Genomic DNA, 20,247 nt, shown 5'->3' on the forward strand with positions numbered 1-20,247 from the left:
TCAGCAAGGGCCCTCTGAAATAAATGCAGTGTTCTCTTAAAAAGGCACCGTTTAAGAGCACCCGGGTGGCTCAGTTGGTTGTGTCTGTCCTCAGCTGAGGTCATGATCGCAGGGTCCTGGGATCAAGCCCTGCATCGGCTCCCCACTGAGTGGGGGGTCTGCTTCTCCTCCCTCTGTCCTACTGGTGCTCTCTCTCTTGCTCCCTCTCTCTCAAATAAACTAAAAAAAAAAAAAAAAAAAAGCTGCATTTAGTCCCTACAATGAAAGTGAATTCATATATGGAGATCTCCATTTCTTTTTTCTTTGGGGGGGAGTGGGTTTTCCCCTAGGAACAAGAGAAACTTTATGACCTGGTATTGTAAGAAAGAAGTTGAGACTGTATGTTCTACAAATCTCAAACATGAGCCTTCTGGTTTAACTGCGGCAGAATGCATTACCACAGTCTTGAAATGCATGCTTATCGACAGTAGTGATTTCCTTTCATGTAAGATGGGCATTTAAATGGACATGAGGAGAAATCAAGGGATTAATGGATTTTTTTAAGGCCTTATTATCTTTAACAGCATTAGGTCATTTTCATCATGTGGTATGCTGTATCCTGATTACTAATGGGTAGAGAGAAAATGAAGATTTGTTCATCATTTTCCAGGTAGTAAATTCCCAATAGTAGATAATCCCCAACAGTAAATATTATAAGTTCTAAATTAGAAACCTGAACTTTAGGAGGAGAGAATGTTTTGTTGTCCAGCATCAGTGGTGGTCATTGTAGACATATTGAAAGTGCATTTTACTGGCTTTTTACTTTAATAATAACCCCAAATTAAAACCCCTTCCTTCGTTTGCACCAACATATTACTAATTCCATGTGCACCCTTTTCATCCTGAGTTGGTTACAAGTCTTTCCCCTGCCCTATCAGGCTGTGCTCACCTTCGGGTCTGGAACTGTAACTTACTCATTTCCCCGCTTGTAACAACTTGGCTCAGTGCTCAATTCATAGGTGTTCAATAAATAATGGTTGTGTGTGCTCTGCTGGCTGCTTCTCTGGGGTCATTTTTACTTGCAGTGTTTAGGTAATTTCCATAGGTTTTTGTTTTTGTTTTACTTACAGAGCAGTGGGGCTGTTTATTGGCATTCATTTCAGCAGGGGAGGGCCCTGAACACTGAAGTCTCACCCATTTTATGGAAACTTCTGTACATGGTTTAGTTGCATACTGTAGCAAGAATCCAATTAGCGACATTTTGTAACATTTTTTACTGGTAGTTAGGACTCTACTGTGACACATAAAGAAGGTTGAATAGTGGAGAGAACTTGGCATTTGAAATCAGAAAGATCTGAACTCAGTGATCTGATCTGATGAGTCAGGTTTTTCCAAATTGTGGGTCAGGACACGTTGGTTGGATAACAATGAGCGGGACACGTCTAATATATTTTCTTAAGTAATAAAAATATAATTTTTCAAAGTAAGAGACTGGGAACGGATAAAACATTTCGTGTTATTTCGAGGATCTTTTTGTTTCAGAGATACAGACTGGTTTGTGTGTGTGTGTGTGTGTGAGATGTGAAATTGGGTCACAATCTAAAACGTAGATTGTCAAGAAAACGTTTTAAAAACACGAAGCTCTGGGTATTTGAATGTTTCATCATTCTGAGCCTTGAATTTCTCATCTGTTAAATGAGATTAATGGTGACCATTTTGAGGGTTTATTCTGAGGATTAATGGCAGTAATACATGCAAGGTACTTTGCATAGCACCTAATTTACATGATAGGCATGCAAAAGATGTTACCTTTTCCTAAAAACTAATCCATTTAAAATTTAATTGATTAGGATCTATTCAAGTGTACTTGATTGAGTCAAGATTTAAATCCATGAAACTAATTTTTAAAACATTTTCTGATTTGAAAGACAATGATGTTAAAAATTAGGAAGGACATCGCTTAATTAATTCACTCTGTTTATTGATTTTTCTTTGAGATTGTCACTTTTCAGTTCAATAAAACTATTTTTAACTTATCAACCCATTTACTCAAGTGATATATTTAGAAGCTGGAATATGTCCAAAGGAACATGACAGAAATTTTTAGGTGACTCCAAACTTATGCTATGAGAAATAATTAAATAATCCAGTGAGAGCTTACAAAAGAGAATACTCAAGTGACATTGATTTCATATATTAAAAGGATTATTTCATGCCAGAGAAATTACATTAATTAAATATGTTCTTGGAAGAAGGAAGAGTGAAGACAAGTTTATTGGAAGTTATGGAATAATAGAGTTTAGCTCAAAACCAGAAACAAGGAATTATTCTTGAGACTGGTCCTGAACCACTGTAGCTATTTTAGGAGGGATGTTCTTCTGAGAAGGGAGGGTGTGTATGTTTGGATTTGTGATGGTGCAAATCATCTTTCAGTTTAAAGACCTGATGATTTTTTAGATTGGCTTTTACGGGTTAGCTATCCTGATCGGCTCTATATCAGACTTTTATGTCGAGTAGTCCCATATGGGACTATGCACATCAGATGTGCGTTTTCCATAAATGGGCCTGGAAACAGAGTCTGGTAGAAACTGCTGAGGAACATGCATGTTTTTATCTGTGAAGGAATCCTTGTATTTATCAGGTCCGTTTTCATCTAGTGACAGACGTTAAATTGCTTATCCCTGGCTTTACTCTGGATTTCTTCCTTCGTTTTGTTAGTTACCATTTGCTGAGTACTTAGAAGCAAAAGTAGAAAAGAGGCTGTCCATTGCTCATTTTTAGCAGTTTAGTGAGTGTAATAAGCCTTGCTGTGAATGTAGACAAGGTTGGGGCTTGTGAGCATGGGAGCACCTACGAGGAAGAAGAACATGAGAGGTAGAGTAATGGTGGCTGGAGGGTGAGAAGTGACGCTAGAGAGAAATAAGATGGTTAGTCTCACCACGAAGACGACCAGGAGGGCGCCTGGGTGGCTCACTCGGTTCAGCAACTGCCTTCGGCTCAGGTCATGATCCTGGGGTCCCGGGATCGAGTCCCGCATCGGGCTCCCTGCTCGGCAGGGAGTCTGCTTCTCCCTCTGACCCTCCCCCCTCTTGTGCTCTCTCTCTCTCAAATAAATAAAATTAAAAAAAAAGAAAGAAGCAGACCAAGAAAGGCATGGTAGGGAAAGGTGATGGTAGGGAAGGACTTTTTTTTTTCCTGTAGCCTTTAGGGAACGCTTTGAGTGGCTTCAGATTTTGTTGGGAAAAGAGAGTAACTGCAAGGATGCCCTCAATCGTAACATGGTCTTGGAACCTGAAAACGGCTCTCCCCTCCCAAGTAATTTACAGACAAGAAATCAGAGCTGTGTAAAATGTGACCTGATTTGCCCAAGTAATGCAGAGCTAGAATCAGAACATGTGTTTCTTGACTTTGCACCCTTCTTTCTCTCATATATCCGTCTTGATGGGTTACTGCCCTGAAACACTCTCTGAGTCTGATGGCCTCGGGCACCTGGACCCGTTGTGTCAGGGGTTTTAGCCACAGATTATAACGGGTCCGGTCTCTTCCAGGAGTAACGCAGCGTGGGTTGTTCGAATGGATCATATTGCTGAATGAGGGCTCAGACATCTTCTCCTTCAGAGGTTTTCACATGTTACTTTAACAGGGAAACCCTCTGTTCCCACAATATTCTGTAGCAGCCTAATATATAAAGCAGAGGTTTGTTGTTGTTGTTTAAAAAAAGCAACAACAAAAAAAGATGATATAGTTGAAATGAGTATTAGGGATCCAGAGCACGGCCTGCTCCTACCCCCCCACTGGCCCCACCGTGACAATCACTAGGCTTCCAAGATGCACCATAATTTAAAAAAAAAAAAAATGTCTACTTGCTGGCCTTTGTTTTATGACCAGGGTTTCTTTGAATACAGGGGAAAGAGGACATTATTTCAGACTTCCTGGAGAAAAATCCATTTTCTCAAATGTGGCAAAAATGGCCTGCAGGGGCAGATTGCAGCGAGCATGACTCTAGGGGAGTCCAGTGGAAGGGAAGACATGAAATATGAGGAAATCAGCCTTTATACTGTCCAAAACAGACATTTGTAAGTATTAATCAACTGGAGTGTAACCGACTCACCATTTCTAAGAACTTTCCCAAAGAAAACAATATCTGGGAAAATAGGCATATTTCTCTTAATATAAATTATTGTTAGTGCTGATCTGAAATCGTTTTGTGTAGATGTTTGGTAGGGTCTACAGTGATGGCTTTTTCTAGGGAGTCTGCAAAATATCATCTGGTTTGGACAAGCCACCCCACCCTGTAATCTGATGGGACAGTGCCTCTAAAGGTTTCCTTTCATGGGTTATCTGGAAATCACTTTCAGCCTCCAGAGCCTTCCTGGGATGAGGTTCGGTGATCTTTGGATAAGGGAAATGGAGGGGGGGCCAAGATCAAGCAAGTGACGGATCCCAGAAGGTAGTCCCCAAGCCAGGTTTGGTTGTTACTGATGTTTTTAATGATTACATTGCCAGTGAGCTCCTGTCTTAGAATCTCCCCGGACCTGAGGCTTCCCCAAGATAGTGGCATGTTCATAACGCATTTCAACGCTTTTTCTGTCCTAAATCCTTGACCGAATGCTTGATAGTATCCGCTACTTCCTTGTCTGGAGAGTCTTCTTGCCCAGCACCGCACACCAGCTTGGCACACAGGGGTAACTCCCCCTCGGGAAGAAAGTGAGTCTGCGTGCCCGTGGTGCCGATCACCAGCACGTTTTTCTTCAGGTCGATGGAGCACTGGTGTCTCCTGAGCATGTCTAGTCCTAGAAGCATGTCCATGGGTTGCTCCTCCAGGATAGAGAACGAGCACTGGAGGAAATCGCCTTCGATCTGAATCTGGGCTAGATGGACCCGGCCAATAATTCTCTGCGTGCCCACCCCTTTGGCGATGCCAGCCCACCGGCGGTCCACCAGCCGAATTATGTTACATCTCTCGGCACAAGCTTGGCTCACAATGGTCATCTGGGCACCAGAGTCCACGAAAGCCTTCAGAGGGTGTCCGTTCACTTTGCAGTTGATGTAGAGCATGGTCACCTGCCCGAAACTCTCCGGAGCCTCTTCCATCGCGATGCTCATGTTTTCCTCAATGTTCTGCTGCCGGATTTCTTCTTCTATTTTGGCCTGAGCTTCCAAATCAAAGGGGTCGGCGGCGAAGAGACGCAGCCGCTCCTGCTCTCGCAGGGCCCTCTCCCTCTGCTGCCCCATGAGGACCTGAGAAAAGGTCTCGAGGTTCCCGCTGAGCAGGGCTTCGGCCAGGGGCTGGTTGTGCTCCTTGAGCAGCGACAGGTCGTGGGGGTTGGACAGCAGCATGCTCCGGATCAGGGCGGGGCTGTCCAGGCCTTGCGCGGACGGCCTCTTCTCCCCCGAGGCCAGGCCGTGGGACTGCTGGCCCCGCGGGGCCCGGTGCGGCGCGTGGGGCGCGTGGGGCGCGCGGCAGCTGGACGTCCCCGGCTCGGCTACCCCGGGGCGGTCCATCCGCCGCAGGCTGGCGGTCCGTGCGGGCGGCCGAGGCCCCGCGCCCTCCTTCTGCAGCAGCACCAGCACGTCGCCGTCTCGGAGGCCGTAGGAGCTCAGGGAGCGGTGGTCGTCAGCCAGGAGCCGCTCCAGGAAGATGATCTGGATCTCGTCGGCGGGGATGCCGGACTCGAGCTCACAGAGGAGGCGGAAGTTGTACAGCTCGAAGTCCGGGCTGACCTGGAGGGAGAAGGTGGCCTCGGACAGGTCGCTCCGCACGCAGTACACGGTGACCTGCATGACATGGGCCCGGGGCATCGGGGTGTCCTCTGGCTGGCTGGAGCCCCTCTCGCCGGTGGTGCGGTTGCTCCTCAGGATGCGCCGCCTGGGCCGAGGGTCGTTCACTCCTCGGCAGAGGCCCAGCCGCTCGCCAGCCTCAGCGCCGACTGCGCGGCCGCTCGGAGCCCTGCGGGGCGGCGTGCGTTCCGGGCTCGTTTGTGCGGCGCTGCGCGGAACTCGGAACCCCGTTCCCACGGAGGCGCCCCGACTCCGGGCCGCGGGGCCCCCGGCCCAGGCCCAGGCCCTCCAGCCCTGCCGCGCCCGTGTCGGGGAAGGCGCGATTTCAGCCCTTCCTGCACAGCTTGGCCACCTGAGAGCTGTGTCCGTGTACTTGCCAGCGTACCCCAAGCCGGGAGTGCGTGTTTGCGGCGCGCTGAGCTCGGCCTGAAGGGTGGCTCAGCCCTGGCGCCCGACCTCGAGGACCTCCCCTCCTCGGGGGGGACCGACGGTCAGCGGGGGAGTCCGAACACTGGGGCTCAGCGAGAGGCACCGCAGTCGAGAATTACAGAAGCCAGAATTCACAACAAGGCCGGTAGTGTTCCACAGGGAAGGGAGACCTGACTTCCGACGGCGGGGTATGAAGCTGGAAAGAGGAGGTTTGGAACCGCTTTATAGAGTCCTGCCTGGATCCAGGGAATTTGTAAGCAGTATCCCTAAGCAAGAATCCTCCCTCCAAAAGTATACAAAGGGAGGGAAAGAAAAGAGAAAAAAAAGAAGGGAAATGGGAAGGATTGGAAGCAGGTGTTTGTGATGTTTATTTATTTTTTCATTATTTGATTTCGGAAGAGGTTTCTCACGAGCTGTGAAGGCCGCAAGGGGGCAGGAGGACCGGGTAGATGCTTTCTCGTTGGTTCGGAGGGCACACTTGCTAGGAGATGAAAATAGGGGGGAGACCAAAGCCAGCGCGGGGGGCTGAGAGTGGTTCTTGAGTAGAATGGACGGGGGTGTTCGGCCATCGGATGTGGGGAGGGTGAGGAAGAGCGCGTGTGGATAAATGCAAGAGCCGTTCGCGGTCGGCCGTTACCTTCAATGCACGTGTGAGATGAACGTGTGAGGAGACCAGTTTGACAGGGGTTCTGGAGTGGAGTGCATCGTGAATGCCTCTTGGGGCGTCTGTGGCTCCCTCTCGGCCATAGGGCACGGCGCCCTCCCCCACACCCCAGAGTGCAGGTGCGCGGGGCGCCGGAGAGAGGTCCCTCCAGGCAAGTGGCAGCTGGGTAGAAATCCTTGAGTGCCACTTCTCTTTCTCTGTATTTCTCTAAATGTTTGTGAGGCGCTCCTCTGCCCCGGCTGGGCCTTCCCATGTGTGTCAGTCAACATCCTCTGCCTTGCCCACCCCCCGCTTAATTTCAAGTTTTGACAGACCTGCACCATTAGAGGTTGTATCAGCTGAAAGAACTTTTTTAGTTTCTGTTTCTCCTGTTTGTCTCAGATAAAGGATATTGTATCTCACTCAGTGGCCTGATTATCATTGTATTTCCATACTCACATTCGTTTATGTTGGAAGTGTTGACTGAACGCCCAGTGCGTGTGAAGCATGTGCTAAGTTCTGGGGATGCACACGTGACTAATGTGTAGGGCAGGCTGTGCTTGTCGAGGAGCCACAGTCTAAAAGGACACATGCACGCATGCACACACGCATGCACACCTGTGCACACGCATGCACACATATGCGCATACACACGTACGTACACACATACACATACACATAGAGACACACATATATGCATGGACACATATACATATACCCATATACGTGCACACACATATACACACACATGCATATGCACACACATACATGTATGCACAGACATGCACACACATATACACATGCATATACACACATATGCACATACATACACAAATGGGGGGGTTAAAAAAATACCAGAGAAGTCAGTACAACACGGAAGAAATGAATAATATCTGGAGAACAAATGCAGAATGTGGAGAAGGTGCCAACAGGGAAGGCTTCCTGAAATTCCTGGGCTTGGAGAGACGGCGAGAAGTCAGCCACAGGGGGTGAACGTGGTGGAGACCAAGGGCTGAGAAGTGCGCGGCCCAACTTCACAACCTTAACCAGAAAGGCAGTGGCATTTCAGGAGGAGGATTTTATAAAATTATAGGGGGGAAAAATCTAGCATTATAATTTTCCTGTAGAAAATTATGAATTATTTAGAGCAGTTTTCCACTCTTTATAGAGAGGGATGGCCCTTTGACTCAAAATATTAAGTTAATAAATTTCTTCTGCAGTTCTTGGTGTCCTGAAATTCAGTTCGTCAGAGATCAGCCGTGGTGGTGCTGAGCTCGAGAGCAACTGTGAGACACGTAGCGTCCAGAAGACTCTGCCAGAAGCCAGCAAGGCTCCAATTCCACATCCTTTCTCACTTCCCACCAACCAGCTTTGCACAGTTCGGCTTTAAAATCTTAGTAAGCTAGGGAGATAATGCAAGGGTTTTGTTTTCTTAAACAGTGGATGAAATTATTTTTGTAGAATAAGGTTTCCCCCCCCTTTTTTGGCAGAGCAAGAATCCAGGGTTCACATCAAAAGAAGCTAACATCCTTTTTTTTTTCATATTACCATTGTTTTGATACTGAACATAATTAAGCTTTGCAGTCTGTTTTATTAGCTTGCTGTATTCTTTTGTGGGCATTTTGCATTTATGTGCCTTTTACTATTTTACCGTTTTCTGGGAACACACAGTGGAAAGCAAGAAGCCTCAAGGTCTGGCCAATTAAGTGTCATCATTCCGTAGAATATCCCATAGGATTCAGGATTAGCAGGGAGCTTAGTGTCCTCTAGTCCAGCTACCACGCAGGCCTTCAATCTCTGTTGCAAAACAGCCTGGAATCTGAAGTGCTAAACACAGCCTTCTGGGGCTGTATATACCGTATGATTCTTTCATTTTACTCAGCACTGTGGGTGATTCAGATACCATATATGTAATTATCTTACCTCAGAATTGCAATTAAAAACTTACTCTGATTATGTAATAAACTCAGGGATCACTGGGAGTATATATAAATGCTCCTAAATATAAAATGTTCCCACACCATAAATTCCTGTTGCACGGGCTTTTGAGAAATGGGCTATCTGAATTATCTCGATGTGCAAATCCAGGTAACTGGAGGCTATTATAAGTTCTCCTGAGGAGTTTCTGTGAAGTATATTCTCTTGCTTTTTCTTCCTTGGTAAGTACAATATGGGAACATAATCGAACCTTTCTTCGATAAGTGAGACCCCTGCAAGGTCTCGGGGCTATCACTCAGAAAATCAATTCTCATTGTACAGCCTAAATACCCAGAAAATAAAAAAGATGACACTGATTTCATGCCGGCCCAGGAAACAGCCCTGAAGTTATTTTTTGGAATAAATCCACAATAATGCCCTTTATAATTTGCCTCTTTATAAAACCTTAATGCAGCAAAAAAAAAAAAAAAATCCAGATAATTGATGGTTTCACTTAGTACAGTCAGCTGACGGCTTAAAGTTCCATGCCTTGCTTTGCAGGGCAAATAAATGTCTTTTCTGTGAAAAAGGAGTAGCGGCATAAATGTCAGTATGTAGCATATATAATAATTAAACCACATTAAGCAAATATATTAGCTTGCTGCATTTGGATTCCTTTCTTGAAATATGTGCCTGCTATAATTTTAAAAATAAAGTGTAATCGAGACTTATTAAGACAGGGCAATATTTACTTGAAATTCGCAAAGCAACTTAGGAAAGATGCAGAATTTTCAAAGCTGATGTAGAGCAAACACGAATTTTCCTCCTGTTCTGCCATTCGCTTTATAATAATACAATAATTATACCTCCATGGTTGCAAATGAATAACATTTATTTCTTTGGATAATTATTTAATAGGCACATTGACAATACTCTGATGAAAGTTCAAGTTTCTATTCATATGTTTGAAGGTTTCCCATTGGAGAGGTTTAGTATTGCCCATCTTTGAGACTTAAACTCCATAAGACCTCTTAAATAAACGTATAAACAGTATGTAATTGAAGAAACTCATGAGACCTGACAATTTATTCCATATCAATCTGCTGGCAACTCAGCTACTGAATTTTTCTCTATTACAAGGAGACAGAATATGGACAGAAGACACACACACACACACACACACACACACACACACGTGTGTGGGGAGAGAGAAAGTCAGCAAGTGCACACTCAGTCTGGACATGTTTTCAATCACTTTGGATGTGCAATTAAAAGATGATGTCATTTTCCAGCAGGGAGCACTTTTAGGGGGCATTGTATTTATCACTTTATTTTACAGATTACTGTTTTAACATTTTATCATGAAATGGGATGCATTTTAAGTTATATATTGCATGTTGAAAATAATATAGTATCTCTTGATAGCTTTTGGCTTTATAGAACTTTTGGCTTTGGCTTTACTTTCCAAGTCTAGATATACATGTATGTGTGTTTACTTATTTTTAAGAAGCTTTGCTGCTACAATTTTGTGCTTTATAGTCCCTTCCAGTGTCTTAATCATATAAGAAATACTCAGATGTGTAGGACACACACCTTATTACTGAAGGTTTGTAGATTACTTATAATTTGTGAGAGAAACACTTATAGATTAACTGAGTTTAATGTAATAAATTAAAGACATATTAAAAAAATTATGGGGGCATCTGGGTGGCTCAGTTGGTTAAGCGTCTGACTCTTGGTTTCGGTTCAGGTCATGATCTCGGGGTCCTGGGATCAAGCCCCGCATCCGGCTCTGTGCTCAGCAGGGAGTCTGCTTCTCCATCTCCCTCTGCCCCTCCCCTCCACTTGCTCTCTCTCGCTCTCTCTCAAATAAATAAACATAATCTTCAAAAATATATGATTTCTTGGGTTGATACTTACTTGTTTCTTAACTTCCAATGTGCCTTAGTAAAAGAATGTTTCCATTTTTTTTAATTTTTGCTCTATGGAGAATAACCATGTAGAAAATACTACTAACAGGAATGATAATGGAGACTTAAGATGTTTTGAATTCAGCTGTCATTGAGGAAAACCATTCAAACCATTTTTTAATGTTTACTCTTTTGTAATAAACTTGTAATCAGCACATTTCAAAGACACTGTCACTGTAGTTTAGATATACCAGCATGACCTGTGCATAAGTTCAAATACACTTTAATAACTTCAACATAAATTTTCTTTGTCAGAATATTAACATTAATATCATCATTAATTCCTCATTACATTTAGGTAATTATGTTTTATCCTGAAAATGAGAAAATTAGCTGGTTCCCTCTCATGTGGTGTTAATATTCAATCAGCAAAGTATTCCTTTTTGAGCATTTTCTAGGTGCCTTTCTTTTCCAGGTGGTTGACATATATTTCTGAGCATATTCCTCATCTTCTAAGAACGATATATGTTTGACTAAAGTATCAAACTAGAGGACAATGCAAAGGGTTTTGCAAGCTAGCAGCATTACTAAATGTTATATTTTTATTTTTAAAATCATATTTTTATTTCATTAAAACTACTGTGTGCGGGCCACCTGGGTGGCTCGGTTGGGTAAGCGTCTGCCTTCGGCTCAGGTCATGATCTCGGCATCCTGAGATCAAGCCCCACATCGGGCTCTCTGCTCAGTGGGGAGTCTACTTCTCTCTCTCTCTCTCTCCCTCTCTCTAATAAATAAATAAAATCTTAAGTAAATAAAATTACTGTGTGAGATGTTTCCTACATTTGTTTTTTTTTTCTTTTTTTGATGTAAGATATCTTATTCAAACTTGAGCCCTACAAAGTTCCTAACAAAGGGCGTCAATCATGATGTACAAGCAAATGTGTTGGAATGACTGGGAAATAGCCACAGCCCTATGGACTGGACAGGAATCCCCATCAAAGTGTCACTAACATCCTAGATCTTCATGAGGCCTTTCTTACTGCTGCTAGGAGGATGCTGCTAAGGTCTGAAACCACCGTTTGTATTTGTTTTTTATTTAGTTCTAATTTACTTGTGATTTCTCTGCTGTTCCTCCTTCTTCTTCCTGTATAGTGATTCCTGGTGGGGAATCAGTGGAAGAAATCTATTCTTTGGAAGTGTCTTGAATTGGCCCTATTAATTGTCCAGAAGAATATGTATTTGGAAAATTATAGACTTGTCTGTTATTTACATACTTTGTTAAGCTTTTGTGCCATTTGGAGGTGAGCTCAGAAACATGTTAATAATTTCTCATAGTAAAGATTTAATGACCACATCCTGTAAGCAAGTCATTGGACTAGTAGCTTCCAGGACAGAAGGATGACTTGGAGTCATTTTCCTCTTTCAAAGAACAAGATACCTACGAGGAGAGATAAGACTCACGTACTTTGAATTATTTTACGTACTAGAAGTTAATTAGAGTCATGATAGGTGTGTAAATCAAACGTTGTGCTTGCTCAGCAGCGATGAATGCTCCCCGTTGGGGTGGCGCAGGGCGCGGTCAGGACGCTGCCGAAGGCTCACCGCGCACAGCGCCGCTGCGTTGGGCCCAGAGGAAGGATTTGGCCATCGTGCCCTCTTTCCTGCCTGGGTTTGCAGGAGCAGCCCTTGGTCATGGCACTCCTTGACTCCTTTCTCCTCACACAAACGCACGTCTCACTGTTCACTGTTTGTCCTTGTAGGTGCTGTAACCAAACGGAGGCAGCGGCCTGCCTGCCCCCAGCTTTCACACAGACACACACACAAGGGTTTCTGCCCATGTTTCCTTCCGGTCAGAGCTTTTACTGGTGAAGGGACAGTCTTGGCTCCATGAGGGGAACCTCATGCGGTGCCCGGACTGAACTCTGCATGGCCCCTTCCTCAGTTCACCTTCACCCGCTTTACGGCGAGTGAAGGATTCCTTCAAGACATTGGCCTTCTGTTGCCCGTCTATCTTAGCTTATGTTACTCTCTAGCCTGGGCAGAGGTTTCATTAGAAAATGGGTAGAGGCTACCGCAGGAATATCCACAAGTCCCTGTAGTTGCTTTTAGTATAAATGTGTATAATCAGTGGATATCATACTTTAAAAGTGTTGATGGGACAACACACATATCTATGAGATGATGCAAAACTTCCTGAAATTAACCAGTTTTGACATTCTCCACACTCACCCCAACACATGAGACCTCCAACTCTAGAGCACAGAGTAATAGCATGCGGTCCCCTCAGACATGAAGGATGTGAGGCCCCTAGCCACCGGCCAGGCCAGCTCCAAAGCTAGTGATGTGGCAAGTCACGTTATTTACGCTGGCACTTTGGGTCCAACCGTCTTTGCAGCGTGGATGTCCGCTAGTTTCCTGACAGGACAAAGATAGAGTGAAAAGGTCTCGAATAAATACAAAAGCCCCCTATACCATGATAACATGGTGTACCGGATATTTCATTAATTATATGCATGATAGGTGATGTTTCTACAATGGTCTTTATAAAAGACAGAATTTCCAGATTGTTGTTTATGTAACTTCCTCTATTCTAAACAGCAGCTGAGTTAATTAATCGCCATGGTAATTAGCATGGCTCAAGCCCATCTGTCAATAGGATTTCATCGTATTCCAACCATGAAAATGAGAAACAAAGCCTGATAAACAAAAGCTTTATTTAAAAAAAAAAAAAGCAAATAAAAGAGAAATCAACTCACATTCTGTTTTTCTCAGAAAAAATAAATTTAGCAGCCCAGATACAAGGATTCTTTCTTAGACCATCTTAAGGGCATCCAGTACAGAGCATTTTCCTTCCAGAAAAGGTTTGGAGGTGTTAGTGTCTCTCTTCTGAGACTCCCACGCCCGTCCTGCTCCATTATCTCATTCCACTTACAAATATTCTACTTCACTCAGCTCATAAAATGTGCTCAACGACTGATAATGTTCGTTTACTCATGTAGTGCTGAAATATTTCAGTGCTGCTTATGCACAGAACATAAGTAGTCTCTTTCCGGAGACCTCCAGAGGACAAGAACCAATCCGAGTAACTGTGTACCCTGGCTTTCAAAATCAGAGACCCAATTTCTGATGTTGAAGAGAAAGAAGATAGGATCATTGATTGTTTTTTTTCTTTACAAGCTGTAAATGAAATGAAACAGAAAGGTCTCAGGCAACCCTAACAAAACTGTTTTTGAGTCTTTTATTTTTCTGCATTTCCTCATTTATCTTCCAAACAACTTAAGGCACTATTAATTTTGAGCAAAGTCTTGGTTTTATTTTATGTTCTTACTGCAGTGTTTTTCATCGAGAATGGAGAGTTGTGCTGAACCCTTCATGCCTGTGGCTGAGACACGGGACCAAATGTTCTAAGGATAACTCGTAAATTACTGTTTGTGCAACATGAAATAAACTGGCATTCAATTAAAATAAAAATGTGGAGTCCTGCTGTAGTCATCATTTCTGATATTAAAGTTGGGCTCTTAGACTATTTCTTTATAGAAGTTTAGAGCAAACCGGATCATCAGCTCTTGAATTTGCAGCAGACCAACCTAAAAACAAACAGCAACAACCACAAAGAAAACCAATGACCACTTCATGCAGGCGATATAATTTGTGTGGTTGGGATGGATGTCAGGCACACCTGTCCAGCAATTGACCTCAGGTCTCTCGACCTTCTCTTTCATAGTCCTAGGTGAGATCATTCTTTATGGTATGGAATTTTTCATCTAAAATAACTAGGACGATTCTAGATACAAGAAACCTTAATTAGAGGGGGAATAAATCATGCTATACTTTTAATAAAATAGGCTCTCAGTGAATCACTTCTTAAAAAGAAAGCTGTGTGTTCTGTTCCTTGAAACTATTGACTCATTCTGCCTCTGTGACTAAAAAGAAGGTCAACAAAACACAGGCATCTTCAGAAACTAGTATCAAAAATTTAATCAAAATATGTTATTCTATCCTTACATAAAACAACAGTGTTTATAACTGCAATTCTGGAAGAACAGTCTCTCTCTCTCTCTCTCTCTCTCTCTCTCTCTCTCTCTCTCTCTCTCACACACACACACACACACACACACACACACACACATGCACACACATGAACTGGCTAAGATATACAGACCAGTGAGATAGAAAGCCTGTTGTTGCTTTGAAGTCATAAAAATAGGGTTTAAGTTCCTGAATTTGTCACTTAATTATCTGAATGCCCTTGGACAAAGCATTAATTTCTCTGAGCTTCATTATCCTCTTTTGTAAAATGGGGATGATGACAGTAATCTCTTTTCCATAGGATTGCCATGTGGACTTAATGGATAATTTGAATTTGTCTTGTAAATAGAAGAACACTCTACCAAAGTCCGTTATTGTTTCCCTGTATGAGTAGAAACAGTAATTAGCAACCTGGAGAAGTAAGAAGAGAGGATGGAATTTATAAATCCTGAAGGAAATACGTAGATTAGTTTTAACCACTTCTTGACTTGGATTGGATGCTGTTGTGTCTTTAGAGCTGTCCCTGCTCACTTCAGCCTTGCGCTCTGAGCTGCCCAAAATAGTAGCAAGACCTGATTGCCAAATCTGTTTCAAAACCAGGAAGTAGGCTTTAAGGGGTGACTAAGCAAATCTGTTCATAGGACATTATGTCAACAGTTTATTCGGTGTCATTTTTAACCATCACAGTCTGCAAGTTGTTCTTGTAGGTTAAAGAGAGAAAACAATGAGTCCTGTGCTCATAAGGTGCTTATAGGATTATTAAGCAGACAGAACATAGTGTAAAGACAATCCATTCACCCTAATTAAGAGTGAAAAAGTGTTGCAGAGTAAATCAAGTTAGTAATACTTGTATGCAACCAAACGGTCGAGGTGGATGCCACGAATATAAGTATCGTCTTTCCCGTAAATTATGATTTAGAATCCCTGTTGTGGACAGTTTCATATTAGATGGGACAGTGAGAAGGCCTCATTCCATAGGGCACCTTCCTCAAAAGCCTTTTAAAAGAAAAAACAAAAAACACATTACGGAACTGAGGAAATCAAACCCTCAAAGTGGATACCCAGAGTCATTTGGACGGGGCCAGCCTAACCGTGAGGCCATGAGGTTGCAAACCTGGGGGACTTCTTGGCACAATCGAGAGCGGCCATTTAAAAGTTCCCTTGAAGACCTGGCATGTTGACAGAGGTCATTGTCCTGTGGCTACTGGACAGCAGATCTGATCTCCCTCCTAGCAGGACCTTCAAACCTTTTTGATGGTGCACCTCATTCTTAAAAAAAAAAAAAGTTTGCTCACACTCTCAATGTTTATAAACTATTTTTTAATGGAGTATCTGGACGGTTCAGTTGGTTAAACGTTGACTCTTGATTTTGCCTCAAGTCACGATCTCAGGGTTGTGAGACCAAGCTCAGCAGGGAGTTTGCTCAAGATTCTCTCTCTCTTGCCCTCTGCCCCTCCCCCCAAAAATAAATAAATAAATCTTAAAAAAATAAACTATTTTTAAATGGATCAGTTACAGTAAATACAAATAGAATTTCTGTTCTTTTCCCACCCTCACTAATGGATCCAGAGGTGTGAGAATGTCACTTTTGGGGGGGGGGGTTACATTTATTTTTTTATTTTTTATTTTTTTATTATTATGTTATGTTAATCACCATACATTACATCATTAGTTTTTGATGTAGTGTTCCATGATTCATTGTTTGTTCATAACACCCAGTGCTCCACGCAGAACGTGCCCTCTTTGATACCCATCACCAGGCTAACCCATCCCCCCACCCCCTCCCCTCTAGAACCCTCAGTTTGTTTTTCAGAGTCCATCGTCTCTCATGGTTCGTCTCCCCCTCCGATTTCCCCCCTTCCTTCTTCCCCTCCTGCTATCTTCTTCTTTTTTTTTTTAACATATAATGTATTATTGTTTCAGAGGTACAGGTCTGTGATTCAACAGTCACTTTTGATCCTATTAGGAGACAACTCAATCTCTGATGCTCTGACTCTATGGCCAAGGGGCAGTTTCCTTTCAGGATGGCATAAGTTGTGATCAAACTAGGAGGGCTGGAGCCCAAAGGAAGCCTGGCCTTGAGCAGCACTGCCCAGAAGCTCACGTGGAGTGGGGCATTTATGGCCAAGGCCTTTCCTAATGCAGTCCTCTTCAGTGGGGTGCATGTCGAGAGCAGAGTAGGACAGCCTCGGGCACGGGGGGGGAGCCAACTCGGTGATGGGAGGGCCAGCAGGAGCACCCCCTCACCTCCCCCCCAGGTACTGGCATATGAGGCAGGAATGCACAGGGCATCGAGGACCTCTGCGGAGAGTCCACGTAGGACCTGATGGGCAGTGATAAGGTTGGCTCCAAGAGAGGAGGGGCAAAGAAGAAAACAGAATCAGAAAGACTTCCCCTCTGCTTCCCAGTGGCTGGAAATGTTGCTCCACTCCTTACAGCTCTGCTGAATAAACACAGCTGGGATTCTGGGATGCTTGTGCTTGGGGAGCAGGCACCATTGCTGACCCCACTGCTTCTCCCTGAGCCCACGTTTGTGTTCCTGTACGTGCTAACGTCTTCCCGTTTTCAGCGCCCGTGTGTCTTGGTGTCTCCACACCTGGGGAGCTTGCTCAGTGCTCCTCAGCCTGGAAGTACAGAAACAACTCATAAGCAGCGAAAGATGAGAGTCAGGGGATGAACACCCCGCCTCTCCATCTTTCTATGGGGTGGTTCTCAAGTATGTTCTCTGTGGTTCCTCAGAGGGGTTGAACTGCAGGTTCTCACAGCAATAATGTGCTAGATCTTCTTGCTTTATCTCAGTTTAGCCACCTCCTCACCACTGCTCCCTGGAATGAGCTCCCAAATAAGGACTCTGCACCCTCCTCTGGGTCTCAGTGTTAGCACCTGAAAAGAGACCATAAATGAATTTGGAGGAAGGGGAGTACCATATTTATTATTGTGTGATGGGTATTTTTTCTCAAATGGTTTCTTCTGGAGTCTCAAATAATTCATGTCGATTTTACAAAAAGATAATGGACTTATACTTCACACCATCCAGTCAAAATCTTGGTACCTGGCCCGGGGTTCAATGTGAGTGTAGCTTTTATTAATTCTACACGTTCTATAACAGTGTTCTCTGCTGTTGCTCTGAATTGGCTCATTCAGATTCCGAAGTGCCCTGTCAGTAAATCTCACAGTTTTATGTATTTGGTAATTACAACATGTAATAAAATGTATCTGGAAGATAGTTTGATGTAAGTCTTACGGCATGGACTTTGGATATTCCAAGGTTCAGTTCCCTACATTGAAACTTTTAGTGCTGTGCATCCATTTCTTTATGTCTTAAAGAAGGCTCTTGATGTTGACATCCTGTTGGCTCCTGAGAAATCCACCTGGCATTGATTTGGGGCTTATTTTAAAGCATCAATCACGTTATGATCCTCAGTAAAGGATGTGTTCCACATTCTGCCCACAACTTCTTGAGATCAGCTCTTCAAGAGCGATGATACAGATTTGACACTTATATGTGCAAATCGGTAATTTGTATGCACATTTTTTGACAGGGCCCTTCTGTGTATCTCTCATTGTTTTGACAATATTAGCAAAACATTAGACACTGACTTTAGTATCAGTTATTTATATGCAATTCAGTCGACTTATTGTGGTTCTTTGAAAAAACATTGTATTCTGTGGCCAACTTGTTTAACATGTGAAATATGAATAGAATAACAGCATGAGAAATCCTTGTGTTCCATTTTTCTTTGTATGGCATGGCCATGTGGAAATGTATTCTTAGGCATGTACTTGGAGATTTTATTCCTTTTGATTCACCTGTGTTTATCATCCAAATTTATAGCCCAAGGTGAAAGCTACTTCTTGAAACTAAATGCCAAATTCTGTGTCTTGTGAGACCTTTTTGTTCACTAGGGTCCAAAAGGAAAGCCCCTCTTCACTCGTATGTGATCTGTTTTCCCTCATAGCCTTAGTTAATATGTCATATGTTTAAGTTTTTAAGAGTTGGTCAAAAGCAAAGATGTTGAAGACACCTTTGAGATCATATTAACACCAGCCAAAGCATCCCAGCTTTGTGCACCTTTTTTTCCTTAGGTTAGCAATGTTTGCATATTAAAATCTGGCTAATGTTAGAGATACAGGTTGTGGGAATTTCACTGTGAATTTGACTTTTAGGTGTAACAGGGAAATAGTCTATAAGAGAATGTCTGCGGCAAATGTGAAAGTTGTAATAGGCATTTTTGCCAACCTGTGAAATTCCACTTGAGAGTTCACAGTGGCTAATACTGCTAGCTTCTTGTTGGAAGAGAAATGCTGAGCATCTGTGTAGCAAATCTCCAGGCCACATTTACTTAACCTTTATTCTGTGGCTACATAATTTGTCTCATGGAAAACATAGGTGACATTTCTGAACAGTGGATTGTCTTTACATGATATTAAGACTAGACATAAGGAGAAATTGCAAAGAATTTCTAAGAAATCCTAAATTACTAAGCATGGATCAAAAGCATCCTTTTTTCATGAAAAAGCAAGAACTATTGATAAAAGAATAGTCAATACCATCTTTTTCTCCCTTGTACTCAAAATCAACCCTTCTTAAATGTCACTCGGTAGGTAGGAGTGTTTCTAGAATGATTATATGAGTCTGTCTTCGGTGAATTGAGTGAGATGAAAGAAATTCTGCTTTAATTGCAAAAGGAAGCTTCAGTCTTTTGAGACCAAGAGCTTCCTCAAAAAGAAAAAAACAAACAAACAGTGGCAGACATTCTATCTGCAATGCATTGGAGCAAAGAAGTTTGCAGTTCAGAAAGATGTAAAGAAAACATTGCTCAGAAGACATATTCTTGTTGCTCATCTTGCAGCTGTTATTTCCTAGAGATCCTGGTTATTTGATGATACCTTATTCCAGAAGATATTCAAGGTCATACTTGCGGCAGATTTTTGATTGTATACAAAGCTATACAAAGTGGAACATTTCACCCTGGGGAGCCCCCTAAAATGGCTGCAGTCACGTTATTAAGTGAGGTGCCCTGGAGCTTGGCTCTGGTTGTTAAATCAAAGGTTTATGTGTGTGTGCGTTGTTACTGCAGGCTACAATTGTTCCATAGTTTTCACTTCTGGCCAACTGGAGGTACAAACCAATGGACCTTTGAAAAAAATAAAAAAACAGTTTTTGCATTTTAATATAGTTATTACCCAAATAGTGTCCAGGGAACTTTAACAGAACAACAGTCCTGTCAACTTAGTGTGTGTGTGTGTGTGTGTGTGTGTGTGTACGTGTGTACACACCTAAATTTAACTAACTGTTCAGGTTCAGCTATATACGCAGCATTTTGCCTTTTGGCCCCGTAAAAACAGAAACCAGGATAAAATATTGTTTCACTTTTATTGCTGTAAATTTTAAGGTCAGATTCTTTTCCTTCCTCATTGTATGGTTGGAACTGGACCTGGAGAGAAGTATTTTGGAAGTTGACCTAGGAAGTAGGAGGGGTAAGAGTCGTTCTTTTTTTGTGCCGTAGAAAGTATGTGTTAGTGTAATGTCACACTCTAAACAGTAATTATGAAAGC

General features: G+C 43.0%; 2 protein-coding genes across 3 annotated transcripts in view; one reads left to right on the forward strand and one right to left on the reverse strand.

The window, feature by feature from the left end:
• PDGFD (platelet derived growth factor D) overlaps positions 1-20,247 on the forward strand; it is a 228,385-nt gene that overhangs the window by 116,773 nt on the left and 91,365 nt on the right. The window lies entirely within an intron of this gene.
• DDI1 (DDI proteasomal shuttling factor 1) lies at positions 4,555-5,763 on the reverse strand. The gene has a single exon (XM_028105719.1). It carries the CDS (start codon positions 5,761-5,763, stop codon positions 4,555-4,557), a length of 1,209 nt encoding a protein of 402 aa, XP_027961520.1.

Source organism: Eumetopias jubatus, unplaced genomic scaffold, assembly GCF_037043125.1.
Source record: "Eumetopias jubatus isolate StellerSeaLion01/CBP00866 unplaced genomic scaffold, mEumJub1_p1.0 scaffold_13, whole genome shotgun sequence".
Taxonomy (NCBI): domain Eukaryota; kingdom Metazoa; phylum Chordata; class Mammalia; order Carnivora; family Otariidae; genus Eumetopias; species Eumetopias jubatus.